The 13,049-nt window shown below is 37.1% G+C and overlaps 1 protein-coding gene across 4 annotated transcripts in view; it reads left to right on the top strand.

The window, feature by feature from the left end:
* Positions 1-13,049, top strand: part of PFKFB2 (6-phosphofructo-2-kinase/fructose-2,6-biphosphatase 2) — a 51,847-nt gene that overhangs the window by 15,163 nt on the left and 23,635 nt on the right. For all 4 annotated transcript variants that reach the window (XM_070745567.1, XM_070745566.1, XM_070745569.1 and 1 more), the window contains exons 5-12: positions 5,396-5,462; positions 6,090-6,164; positions 7,247-7,303; positions 7,873-7,997; positions 9,262-9,469; positions 10,571-10,717; positions 11,103-11,207; positions 12,690-12,819. In XM_070745567.1, coding sequence (XP_070601668.1) covers positions 5,396-5,462; positions 6,090-6,164; positions 7,247-7,303; positions 7,873-7,997; positions 9,262-9,469; positions 10,571-10,717; positions 11,103-11,207; positions 12,690-12,819 — 914 coding nt within the window. The remainder of the gene's footprint in view (positions 1-5,395; positions 5,463-6,089; positions 6,165-7,246; positions 7,304-7,872; positions 7,998-9,261; positions 9,470-10,570; positions 10,718-11,102; positions 11,208-12,689; positions 12,820-13,049) is intronic.

A 13,049-nucleotide genomic window follows, 5' to 3' on the forward strand; every position in this document is an offset into this window, starting at 1 on the left:
TTGTGTTGTTGCGGTTGAAGCTGAAGTAGTCGTTGACTGGAAGGACGTTGCATGCATATGTTGACCCATATGCATTCTAAAGGGTTTTCTTCTTTGGTTATATGTAGCTCTGTAACAACATAGTGCTCTTTTACATACAGTGCAACTCCACCTCCTCTTTTATGTGATCTGGATTTTTTAAAAGAGTTTGTATCCTTCTATCAGTATGTTCCAATCATGTATTTCTGTTATTCCAACTATTTTGTATCTACCTCCGTGTATTAATATTTCAAGTTCATCCTATTTATTTCCCAAGCTTTCTCTATTTGTATATAGACATTCGAAATCTTTGTGTCTGACTCTGGGACTGTGCTTCCTGTATCCTGGAGATCCTATAGATAGGTCACCTTCCCAGCAAAATTTTAATTTAAAGCTCTCCTAATAAATTGAGCCAGTAATTTTCCAAAGACATTCTTCCCAGTCTTTGTGAGGTCTAACCTGTCCCTTTCCAAAAGCCCATCTTGGAGATAGAACAGTTCAGGGTCCAGGAATCCAAAAGGGTTTTTTGGGCAACACCAACCCTTTAGTCAGTGGTTCACTTCTAAAATTCTTTGTTCCCTTACTGGATATTGTCCTCTCATTGGTAATATAGATGAAAAAAACTACTTGAGCACCTGAATCCTTGACTTTCTTGCTTGGCTGCTCATAATCACTCAATATTGTTTTTGAGTTCTTTTTTTGTGTCATTTGTTCCTACATGGAATAATAGAAGGGGGTAGTAGTCTGTGAGTTTTATTATTTTGGTTAGTTTCTCAGCTACACCTTTGATTTTTAGCTCCAGGGAGACAGCATACCTCTCTGGATTAATTGTCTGGTCTTGATGATTGAATCTCCGGTCACAGCACTCGCCTTTTTTTCCTGGAGATGTTTGGGGTGTTTTTTTTCTCTATCACAGTGGCATTTGATGGTGCTGTTTGTTGAGGATTTTTGCTGGTGCTGATTTTGCTGATTTTTGTAGGTTTTCTTCTATAGGAAGTCCATACTGTTGATTGCTTAGAGGCAGTGGGTTGCATCAGGGTGGGTTGGCTTGGACAGTGGTTTTGTATTTGGTTTCTGGTTTTTTTTCTATGGATGACATATTTCCATCTGTTTTCTTCCTCCAAGGGGGGAAATTGTTTGGTCATTTTTATGTTAAATTTATGAATATTATTTTGTAAGGGTTTCTTCTTTTGTTGGTTGAGTTTCAGAGCCTTTAGATTTTTCTCTAGATCTTCTTGAGAAGATCTTTTTCTTCCAGTAATTTGATTAATTTGCATTTGGTGCATATATAGTTTTGGTATTGTATGAGCATAAATGTGTACATGGAACATATTCTGTAGATCACAATACTTGTTGCGCAAGTTGAGAGTGACAGAGTGTTTTACCCTAGTTTTGTAAGAGGAAATTGTCCAATTGGCGATACCGGTAATAACAGCAACAACAACAACAGAGTTGGAAGGGACCTTGGAGGTCTTCTAATCTGACCCCATGCTTAGGCAAGAAACCCTACACTATTTCAGACAGATAGTTATCCAACATCTGCTTAAAAACTGACAGTGTTGGGGCATTCACAACTTCTGGAGGCAAGCTGTTCCATTGATCAACCATTCTGACTGTCAGGAAATTTCTCCTTAGTTCTAAGTTACTTCTCTCCTTGTTTAGTTTCCACCCATTGCTTCTTGTTCTACCCTCAGGTGCTTTGGAGAATACGTTGATTCCTTCTTCTTTGTGGCAACCCCTGAGATACTGGAAGACTGCTATCATGTCATGTCTTCCCGGTCCTTCTTTTCATTAAACTAGTCATGCCCAATTCCTGCAACCATTCTCTTCCAATCCCCTAATCATCTTTATTGCTCTTCTCTGCACTTTTTCTAGAGTCTCAATATCCTTTTTGCATCATGGCAACCCCAACTGAATGCAGTATTCTAAGTATGGCCTTACCAAGGCCTTATAAAGTAGTATTAACACTTCATGTGTTCTTGTAACACTTCACGTAACACTTCAAGTGACCTGTTTTTTCAGGTCAGTTAAAATTTAGTATTTGGAGAAGTCAAGCCTAGCTCAAGTGTACAGTTCTAAAGTGTGCCTATTTTCAGGCTTTAGAGTTCTATAATTCAAATTGTCTAGTTTGAAAATTTAGGTCCTAATTAATCCCTTATTTGCACATTTTCAATATGTGAGACAATCAATCAATTAGGTAATTAGTTGGATAGTTGTTCATCAATTAGAGCTACTCTGTTCAATTAATCTGGCTAATAATCTAGTAGGTATCCCTTAATCAACTAAACAATCAATGGTCCTATGATCACTCCCAATCTATCAATCAATTGAATTAGTCAACTAAACAATCAATGGTCTTATTATCACTCCCAATCTATCAATCAATTAAATTAGTCAACTAAACAATCAATGATCAATCTCAATCTATCAATCCTAATTGTTCTGTCGGGCTCTCTGGTAGAATTCTCCCAAAAATTCACAGGTACAAATTTCAGACACACACACATTTGAAAATTCAAAACAATGTTCTTTATAATGAAAATTCGCTTAAACTAAGCCCTCTTTTGGTATTTTATACAAGTCCCTTATCAGTCCTGTGATACTTAGCTTGCAGCTGTGAGGCAATTCAAAGTCCTTCTTTCACAAAATGAAACACACTTTGCTCTGGTTTAGTTTCAAAGCAGGGAAAAATCAGCACACAAAAAGTCAAAGTCAGTAACGCAGTCATGAAACACAACGATCAGATAATCCTCCACAATGGCCAAACCCACGGGCTGCTCTTTATAGCAACCTCACTAATGACCACAGCCCCACCCAACCACAGGTGGCCTCATTTTCTTTGATAATAATCTCTCAGTTGTTGCTGCCTATGCATCGCTCTCCGCATGCGTGGCTGTATCATTAACTCTTGTTCTGAATCCAAGGAGGAGCTAGATAATTGATCTCCTTCTGAGCTGTCTGCCACACTCTCCTCCTCCCTGTCACTCATGTCTTTTTGGTCAGAGGAGCCTTCATCATCAGATTCCACCGGGGGCAAAACAGGCCTGCAGCATGTGGATGTCTCCCCCACACCCACAGTCCTTGGGGCAGCAGCTGGGCCAGAGCTAACCACAACACTAATCTATCATCCAGGAAGTATTTCTTGAGTTGTGAGGTTTTATTTCTTTAATAGTGGCCACAGGATATTCTGCTGGGTGTAAGGGGATCAAGCTGTGCCATAGCAGGCTCTTTTGATGCACTTGGAACAGACTGACACACCCTGGAACGCTCTGGACATAATGGTGACTCTTCGGAAAGGGTACACTCCAAAACATGCTCTCCACACGCTGACATGGGCATTTCTCCAATCCTCGTTGCGGTCCATGCATGCACATGGGATCAGATCTCACAGGGGTTCAATTGGGCCAGACAATCTCTCACCAGGTCAGATGATATCAGGGAATCACGATCTTTACGTTCCTCACCGGTTGCCAGTGACCAGACAATTGAACACTTTGGAGGTTGTTGGCAATCTTCCCAGCCTCGTGGAGGTTGTCGACGATCTCTTCCCAGCCACTGGGGTGGAGGCTTTCTGTGAATCTTTCTGAAAGATTCGGCGATCCTTCCCAGCCACATGGAGGAGCGATTCTCTCCAAGTGCCACAGTGATCCCCTCTGAGCTTTGCAGATTTTCACGGTGATTCACTCAGGACAGAGCTGTGATGGGTGATCCCCTCACTTTGTCAGCCATAGTTGTTCTTCAACTGTGTCACTGGATTTGTCTGTATGTGGCCTCTTGTCTTCAAAATTGAAGGGCCATTCAAGGGCAAAACAATGGAATTTTTCCCTTTTATCTCTTTGAAGGAAACTGGGAAGCAAAAAGGAAATGAATGATGTCAATGGGTGTGGCTCCTAAGGAGTAATCTTTCTATTTTTATGCCCTTGTTGTCAGCATAGCTGATTAATACCCTTTTTATTTAATTTGTATCCCTCCTTTATTATTTTTACAAATAACCTAAGGCAGCGAACATATTCAACACACTTTCTTCCTCCTATTTTCTTTACAATCACAACCCTGTTGTGAGGTGAGTTGGGCGGAAAGAGTGACTGGCTCAAGACCTCCCAGCTTGCTTTGTGTCTCAAGCAGGACTAGAAGTCTACATTCTAGCCTAGTGCTAGAAACTAAACTGGCTCTCTTTATATCTTTATTAGAAGCAACCACAATGTCAGAGAAATACTTCTTCAATATTCATTCATCATATACATAAAAGCCGCTCCTCCTAAACATAGTATCTGGCATGTTTCACATTGTCCTACTGATGCTGATAGATTGTATGGATTTTTAAAACTTGTAGATATGCGTATGATATTTTGGTTAATCTGATCTCTAAACCTCTTTTTTTGCTTATTCATAGCATTATTTGTTTTTCTAGAGTGCCTTCTGACCCCTGTCCTATTATCTCTCCTATATCTCCTATATCTTCTCTTATTTCCCTGTTTGTTTGTTTGTTGATTTGGTTTGGTTTGATTTGATTTGATTTGATTTGATTTGATTTGATTTGATTTCTGCCCCTCTCCGTAGACTCGGGGCGGCTCACAACACAATAAAACAGTTCATGGCAAATCTAATAATTTACAATTTAAAATATTTCAAAAAACCCATTATTAAGCAGACATACATACAAACATACCATACATAAATTATATAAGCCCGGGGGAAATATCTCAGTTCCCCCATGCCTGACGACAAAGGTGGGTTTTGAGGAGTTTACGAAAGGCAAGGAGGGTTGGGGCAGTTCTAATCTCTGGAGGGAGCTGGTTCCAGAGAGTCGGGGCCGCCACAGAAAAGGCTCTTCCCCTATATCTTTCTTCTATTCTCTCATTGATTATTTTATCCTATACTCTCTCTTCTATTCTTTCCCTAATTCTATTTCCTCGAAGGTGTCCTCATTGTGTATTATTGTGTATTGGACAAAATAAATGAATGAATGAATGAATGAATGAATGAATAAATAAATAAATAAATAAATAAATAAATAAATATACAATACTTTATTTCATTTTAGATTATCAATTGCTTATTTCCATCACTAGATGGCATACATTCTTTTCCTTGCTGTTCATGGTTAACGTTTTTTCATGTCGATAGTGAATGGTCTTTAAATTGTGAATTAATATATGGTAGTTCAGAAATTTCATTGACTTTGTATGTGTTTTGTCAGGGTTATATTAACCTTTACTTCAATAGTGTTGTGCATGAGCAAGATAAAATTATAACAATGAAACTGAACTGAAATTACTTTGGAATGGATTATTTGAGTTCTCATTAAATTATCTTTTCCTTCCTTCTTTCCTTCATTTCTTCCTTCCTCCCTCCCTCCCTCCCACCTTTTTTGCAGGCAATGTGCCTTGGTTGCCCTTGAAGATGTGAAAGGTTATCTCATGGAAGAGTCTGGCCAGATTGCTGTAAGTGCACACCTGATCATTGGGACATATAGCTGGAAAGATTTGAAATCTGGCTTTCCAGATACTGTTACATTGCAACTCACAACACCCTTGGCCTTTCTGGCTGATTTATAATTCAGCAACATCTGGAGGATCCAGGATAGACACATAGAGCAGGAAACCGATTTTTTTAAAGAGGTATTGGCCAGGCATCAACCATGACTTTGCTAGGATGGTAGGGCCTAGAATAGACCAGGAATTCCAGATGCTGAAGCCAGACTTCACTGTGAAATTCTCTCTCTTGCAGCATGCAGATAGTCCTCAACTTATGACTGCAATTGGAACCAGAACTTCTATCACTAATATGTTGCATTTGCATTTGATTTTTTGGGCTTCTCTTTGCAGTTTTTAAACAAATCACCACATTGGTTTTGTGAATCCAGCTTACCATATTGACTTTCCCTGTGAAGATCCCAAATTCCAATCATACATACCCTAGGATGTTGCAAATGTCATAAATATATGCTAGCTGCCAAGTGTATAAATTTAGATCTTGTAACCATGAGGATCTGGGGTGGTCATAAGGGTAGGAACCAATTTTAAGTCACTTCCAACATGATCCATTTCTGTTTTATGCTTTTTGTTCAGGTCTTTGATGCAACCAACACAACACGAGAAAGACGGGATATGATTTTAGCTTTTGCCAAAGAAAATTCTTTTAAGGTGACTATTTTGTGGAATTCTCAGGATATTGGATATCTGGATATTCTCAGTCATCCAGGTCACATTTGTCCCAAAAGTGTTTGTTTCCAAAAAGTAATTGGACTTTGTTTTTTCTTGAAGACATTTTACTTCTCATCCAAGAAGCTTCTTCAGAGGGGAAGTTGCTTTTTTGGGGGGGGGGAAGCTCTTTGGGGGCTTATGTTGCTGTAGTATAAAGTCACAGACAAGTCCAAATGGAAATCATGAGATTCCAGGATGCTGCAAATGGACATTTGTCTTTTGCTTTAACTTTGATTTGCCAGATGAAAAGGTACTTCTGCGATAGACAATCTTATATGCCCATTTGTGGATTTCTGAAAATAAACAAACTTTGTTACTTCTACAATATAAATAAGTACCTTAGTTTCATTAAACTTTTTCCTATCAACTGACTTTATATCCAGCATTGTCATATTTGACAAAGACAAATTCCAAAAATTGGAAAATTTACCAGTCTTTCCAAAACACATGCTGAGTCAGCAAGCAACCCTAAATTGATTATACAGCAACTTTTGCAAATATATTCCAAATATATTGCTATGTGTTTTTAATGGCTAATTATTGGCTGATTAAATATGCAGACAATGAAATGATGCATTTTGGGATCCAATAGTTGTTTGGATTTTTATCACATTTTTAAAATATCCATTTTGTCACATCATGGTAGTTGAAAATCTTCATCTTCTAGTCAAAGGTGAACTTTGGTTCAGTTTCAAAAATCCTTGGAAGCAACCAGTTCATACAATTTGTCCCTTTTCTTGTAGTCTGCAAGATGTAAGAGAGGGAAAAGAGGATGAGAGAGAAATGAGAAAAAAGAGAAAGACAGAGACTCAAAGAGAAAGTATATAGTACTATAAGATAGGACACCACCCATTTGTGGTCTGGTTCCACTCACCATTTTCGTTGACCTCCCACATCTTGGTATGCAATGCAGCCATGAACAAATTATTTATTTAGAAAGACAGTTCTTGACAAAAAAAATCTTATCTTGCTCCAGAATTTTTGTATTTTAGAAAATAAAATCCATTTTTTTCCTTGTGTAGGTTTTTTTTGTGGAGTCTGTCTGTGATGATCCCGAAGTCATTGCTGCCAATATATTGGTTAGTGTTTTACATTCTTTAGCTTTGTTTTGCTGACTCAATCCTGCTGAAGAAAGAATTAGCTTGTTTAAGCTTAGGCTCTATAGCCAGAGTTAGCAGGCTTAAAATAGCATTGATTCAGTTAAATAGACAATATTAAAGCAGGTAATGCTTTCCCAAATATTGGTGCAATACATTTTAAAATATATTCATTAGATAAATTTCATAAGATTTTTAAAATCGTATATTATAAGATTATAAGATTTTTTAAAAGTATCTTAAATTTATAAGGGCATCAGAAACTTCAAAAACGGTATCTAGTTACATGAAACAAATCAACATGTGGAAGCTGGATATTAATCTTGGAAAGCATATCTGAGCATTAGAATTAATGCTTTTAAAAAAAAAATCATCTCTATTCCAAAATTGTCAAAACTTTCTATAATTTGTTAGAAGATAATAATTATTAAAAGTAGTTTATTAAAAGTAGATTTTAAGATTATCACCATTGTTTATTTATTTATGTATGTATAAAGACTTTGTATAGTTAGAGCTTGTCTTCCCAAGTGTTTGTTTTTTGGTTGCACCAGGATGTTAAAGTCTCCAGTCCAGATTATCCAGAAAGAAACCGAGAGAATGTGATGGATGATTTTCTGAAGAGAATAGAATGCTATAAAGTCACCTACCAACCCCTTGATCCTGTTGATTATGACAAGTAAGATGCACAGCAAAGGAATCATGGGCATTCTTGATCATAGGCTTGGATCCAGGACACACCAATGGAAGAACAGGCAGAGGTGACTTTTCTAGAGACCTTCCCTGAAAAGTCTCTTCCTGAATAGGTTTCGGTTGTGACAGGGGAACATAAGGTCTTCCTTATAAACTTGAGGCAATTCAAATGGAAGATTATGCTGGACTCACAATACTCTGCCCATTTGTTTTGTTCTAAACTCCCTTTGCCTTAGTCCACCCTAAAAGAATGCTTTGGCATTCCAAAATTCAAGAGAAACTGGATAGTGAGTTTGCCAGGGAAAAAAAGAATTGAAAAGTCACCTTCTACCATGCCTCATTCCATCGATACTTCTCTGGATCATGGTTATTGTATGTGTTTGGAGTAGAAATGGAGTGGAAGAACAGATGGGAGGATATTATGATGTCTGGAAGGTTATTGTAGAAAATAGTGGAGAATTGAGAGATTTTATGCATGCAAGGGCTTTTTTTTTACTTAATAAGAATGGAAAGAAGTTTTAGTATAAGAATCAGGTTCTATAACACCTATTTTGGTTTGGGATTGGTGCAAGGATCACTTCTTTTTAGCAATATTTAGAAATAATTTTTTAAAATAGTATACTTTAAAAAGTATCTCAGTAGTCAGAAATACTTTTTTATATGTCTGAAAATACTAGCTAAAATACAATGGTCTTTTTCCTCTCATGATTTCATAGAAATAAGTATTTAACTTTCCACTTTCCAATATCTTTCTACTACTACCTTGCCACTTCTCATTCATAGTTATTGCTTTGGAGTAGTGGTGTGTGTATGTATATATGTGTGTGTGAGAGAAAGAGAGAGAGACAGAGACAGAGATAGACACAGAGACAGAGAAAGAAAATCAATCTGCACTTTAGATTAGATTTCCAAAAGGTGCTTTGGATTGGTACAGAAGTAAAATGCAGCTTTATTTTTTTCTATGATCACATTACATTCTGCAGCTATTGTGCAAGTCCAATGCTGTGAAATCCTCCAGCACCTCTGAAAGTGAATACTAAGCACTTCCCAGATCTAATATTTCTAATGAGATCTAATTAAATCTAATTAGAAACTGGTTCTCATATTAAAATAACCAAGTTCATCTATTTTATGCATCAGCCTTTTACCTTTTTTTTTTGTCATCCACTCTCCCTTAGTTACAAAAACAATTTAATAATTGTGTGATGGCTTGATACTTAATGATTTCTGGTATTGTTTTTAAATTACAGAGACCGTTCTTTCATTAAAGTTATTAATGTTGGACAGCGCTTTCTGGTCAACCGGGTCCAAGACTACATCCAAAGTAAAATCGTCTATTATCTCATGAATATTCACATTCAACCACGCACAATTTATCTCTGTAGACATGGAGAAAGTGAATGCAACCTCATTAGAAAGATAGGTGGAGATTCGGGCCTGGCAACACGTGGGAAGCAGGTATGATCTCATTCATAGGAAGTTTGCATATTTTCTAGAGCTCTGCTATGTTTTGGATTCAAGACAAAAAGGTAGACAGAGCACACACATTTTAGTTATCAACAACTATTTAAACATAACATGTTTCCTGCATTCATGTTGCTTTAATGAATGATAAACAGGATCTACATGAATTTGCATACTAACAGCTAAAGATTTTCTGCCCACATTTACTTTCAGTTCAACTGAAGACCAGAAATATGTACTCAAATGAATGTTACATTTTAAATTTATTAGTGTTTGCTGGAAGAATATTTCAATTTACTATACAAATACCCCAAAGACATCATCACCTTACATCATTACTTTTTTAAAGAAAGATACAGATGTGTTTTAAATAAATTGAATGGAATAAAATGGAATAAAAAAAATAAAAGATTTCCTTAGCATTTATATCTCAAATTTCCTCTGTGATATTCTCCATCCCTAGTCATTTTACTGTAAAAGATTGTGATTACTCAAAGTAACCTATTCCTTGGTACCTTATTAGTATTGTTCTAGTATAAATCATATTTCATGGTAATCACAGAAACTCTGCAAGTTGGATAGAACCATCTATAATAGAAATATGCTTAAATGTAATTGTATAATACATTGTTTGATACGTTATTTTTAGACAATGGCTTGCAGTCAAGTTACCTTTCTTTGATGGAAGGTTTCTTTCATGCTCTGTTACAGCCCACTGAAGTTCTCCAAAATTGGCTGTAATATGGGTGAATGCTTCAGAATGGTACACTGATAGAAGCTTTTTTTGGATCAAAAAACTTTCTATTACAGTTGGAATTATAGCATAGCAGTTGGAAACAAAAAAAAGGAATATGACCATTGTATACCATACATTGTATACCATACAAGAAAAATGTTAATTGAACTTTGTGATTATAAAATTTTAGCTGTGTATGACTTGGGGAGAAATGTTGCTTTCTACAGCTTCCAAATTGCTGTTCCCAATGCCACCTTACATTTTTATCTTGATAATGTAAGCAGCACCAAATACAAGTTGCTGTCCTTATCTTCATAATATATAAGTGGAAATCTTAATCATACTGTGTTGTTTTATAGTTTGCTGAGGCATTGAAAAGGTTTATCAAAGAGCAGGAGATTATGGATCTGAAAGTTTGGACTAGCCAGTTGAAAAGAACAATCCAAACAGCAGAAGCCCTAGGAGTGCCATACGAACAATGGAAGATACTGAATGAAATTGATGCAGTGAGTAGAATGGCGGAAAAGTTAAAAGATAGTAGTGATGTAGTTTAAAATAACCTTTGTTGCAATAAAGATAAGCTGCATACAATTTCATCTATTTGTCTGTCTGTCCGTCCATCTGCCCTCCCTCTCCATTCCTCTCCCTATCTCCATCCATCCATCCATTTCATAAATTAAATTCAAAAATAAATCCAAATTCAATAGGACAATTATGCTGCAGTCAAGAAGCACTTTTTATCAATATATTAGGTTCAGTGTTGTCAAGCTCTTTCCAAGCTTTTGGAATAATAGATGGCATAATATGTCTGCTGTCATGTTTGTAAAAATGGAAAAGATAAACTGCTTAAATTCAATTAAATTTAGTTGACTTCTGCTCTTAATTTTCTAGGGAGTATGTGAAGAAATGACATATGACGAGATTCAGGGAAAATATCCAGAAGAGTTTGCACTCCGAGATCAAGAAAAGTATCTTTATCGCTACCCTGGAGGAGAAGTGTGTTTTTTAATCATTGCTATGTTAAACTAAATATCACCACTTTCATTTGATAGAGTTGGAAGTGTATTCAGTATGTTGCAATAATAGTCCTTAAACATATTTTAAAGTTAAACAAAGACTATAATATGGAACTCTCCTAGAGCTGATTGAGAAATGGCATAATAAAGTACAGTCATACCTTGTCTTACAAACTTAATTGGTTCCAGGACGAAGTTCTTAAGGTGAAAAGTTTGTAAGACAAAACAATGTTTCCCATAGGAATCAATGGAAAAGCGATTAATGTGTGCAAGCCCAAAATTCACCCCTTTTGCCAGCCGAAGCACCCGTTTTTGTGCTGCTGGGATTGCCCTGAGGCTCCCCTCCATGGAAAACTCCACCTCCCGACTTCTGTGTTTTTGCGATGCTACAGGGGAATCCCAGCAGCGCAAAAACGAGCACTTCGCTGGCAACGGAAGTCCTGAGGTGGGTTTCCTAGCGAAGGGAGCATCAGTGAAATCTCAGCATCGCAAAAACACCAAAGTCCTCAAAACCCCACCTCTGGACCTCTGTGTTTTTGCCATGCTGTGATTTCACTGAGGCTCCCCTTGCTGGGAAACCCCACCTCCGGACTTCCATTACCAGCGAAGCGCCCATTTTTCCGCTGCTGGGATTCCCCTGCTGGGATTCCCCTGCAGCATCACAAAAACACGGAAGTCCGGAGGTGGGGTTTCCCATGGAGGGGAGCCTCAGGGGAATCCCAGCAGCGCAAAAATGGGTGCTTTGCTGGCAACGGAAGTACGGAGGTGGGGCATCCCAGCGGCAGCGGTGGGTTTGTAAGGTGAAAATAGTTTGTAAGAAGAGGCAAAAAAATCTTAAACCCCGGGTTTGTATCTTGAAAAGTTTGTATGACGAGGCGTTTGTAAGACGAGGTATTACTGTATTATCATTTTGAGGCAAAAACACAGCAAGTCTTAATGTGACATAATTGCTTCCATAAATTCTTGTTCTGATCTTCAAAGACTTAACTTCTAATACAGTCTTAGATTTTGAAATCTGAAATGCTATCAGAACCGTCTGAATATCTAAATTATGCAATTATACTCACTGACAGATTTTCCAGGCATAATAGCATAGATGTCAAACTTGCCACATCACATTGCTATCACGTGACATTTCACAACATTTTCCCCATTCACATGGCTGGGGTGGGCATGACCTACGCATGACTCATCTGGCCCGTGGGCCCCCAGTTTGACATCTCTGCATTATAGTGATGCCAATAAAGAAAAAGGAAGTTGTTGATTTATAATGTTGCCTCCCCTCCCCAAATCAAAATTATTCATGTAAGCTATGTTAAATTTTCCATGATGTAATATATATAATATAGTAGGTAAATATCATAAATAGTCAGCTAGGTAAAAAAAATATTTGGATACTTTAAAAACACATTTATTGGAAACTTCCTTCTTTTTGATTTATATTTTTCTTGGGCTTTTTTAGTCTTATCAAGACTTGGTCCAACGCTTGGAACCTGTAATTATGGAACTGGAACGTCAAGAGAATGTCCTAGTTATTTCTCACCAGGCAGTTATGAGATGTCTATTAGCCTATTTTCTTGACAAGAGTGCAGGTAAAAAAAATATTGTTTTTATAGCAAATGGAAATAAGGCAGTGATTGTCTAGAGTAGAGGTGAGCAGTTTATATATAGTTCCTTCTCTAAGTTTTAGGTCCCCAATTCATTTAATTGAAGTTGATCATCATAGCTTGCCATAAAACTTCAGCTTTTAATTCTTTTCTTCTAGCAACTCTTTAAGGGAATTTTGTTTTTCATGTTTTTCAGTATTATTGGGTTAATATAC

The sequence above is a fragment of the Erythrolamprus reginae genome, chromosome 3 (genome assembly GCF_031021105.1).
Source record: "Erythrolamprus reginae isolate rEryReg1 chromosome 3, rEryReg1.hap1, whole genome shotgun sequence".
In the NCBI taxonomy this organism is placed as follows: Eukaryota; Metazoa; Chordata; class Lepidosauria; order Squamata; family Dipsadidae; genus Erythrolamprus; species Erythrolamprus reginae.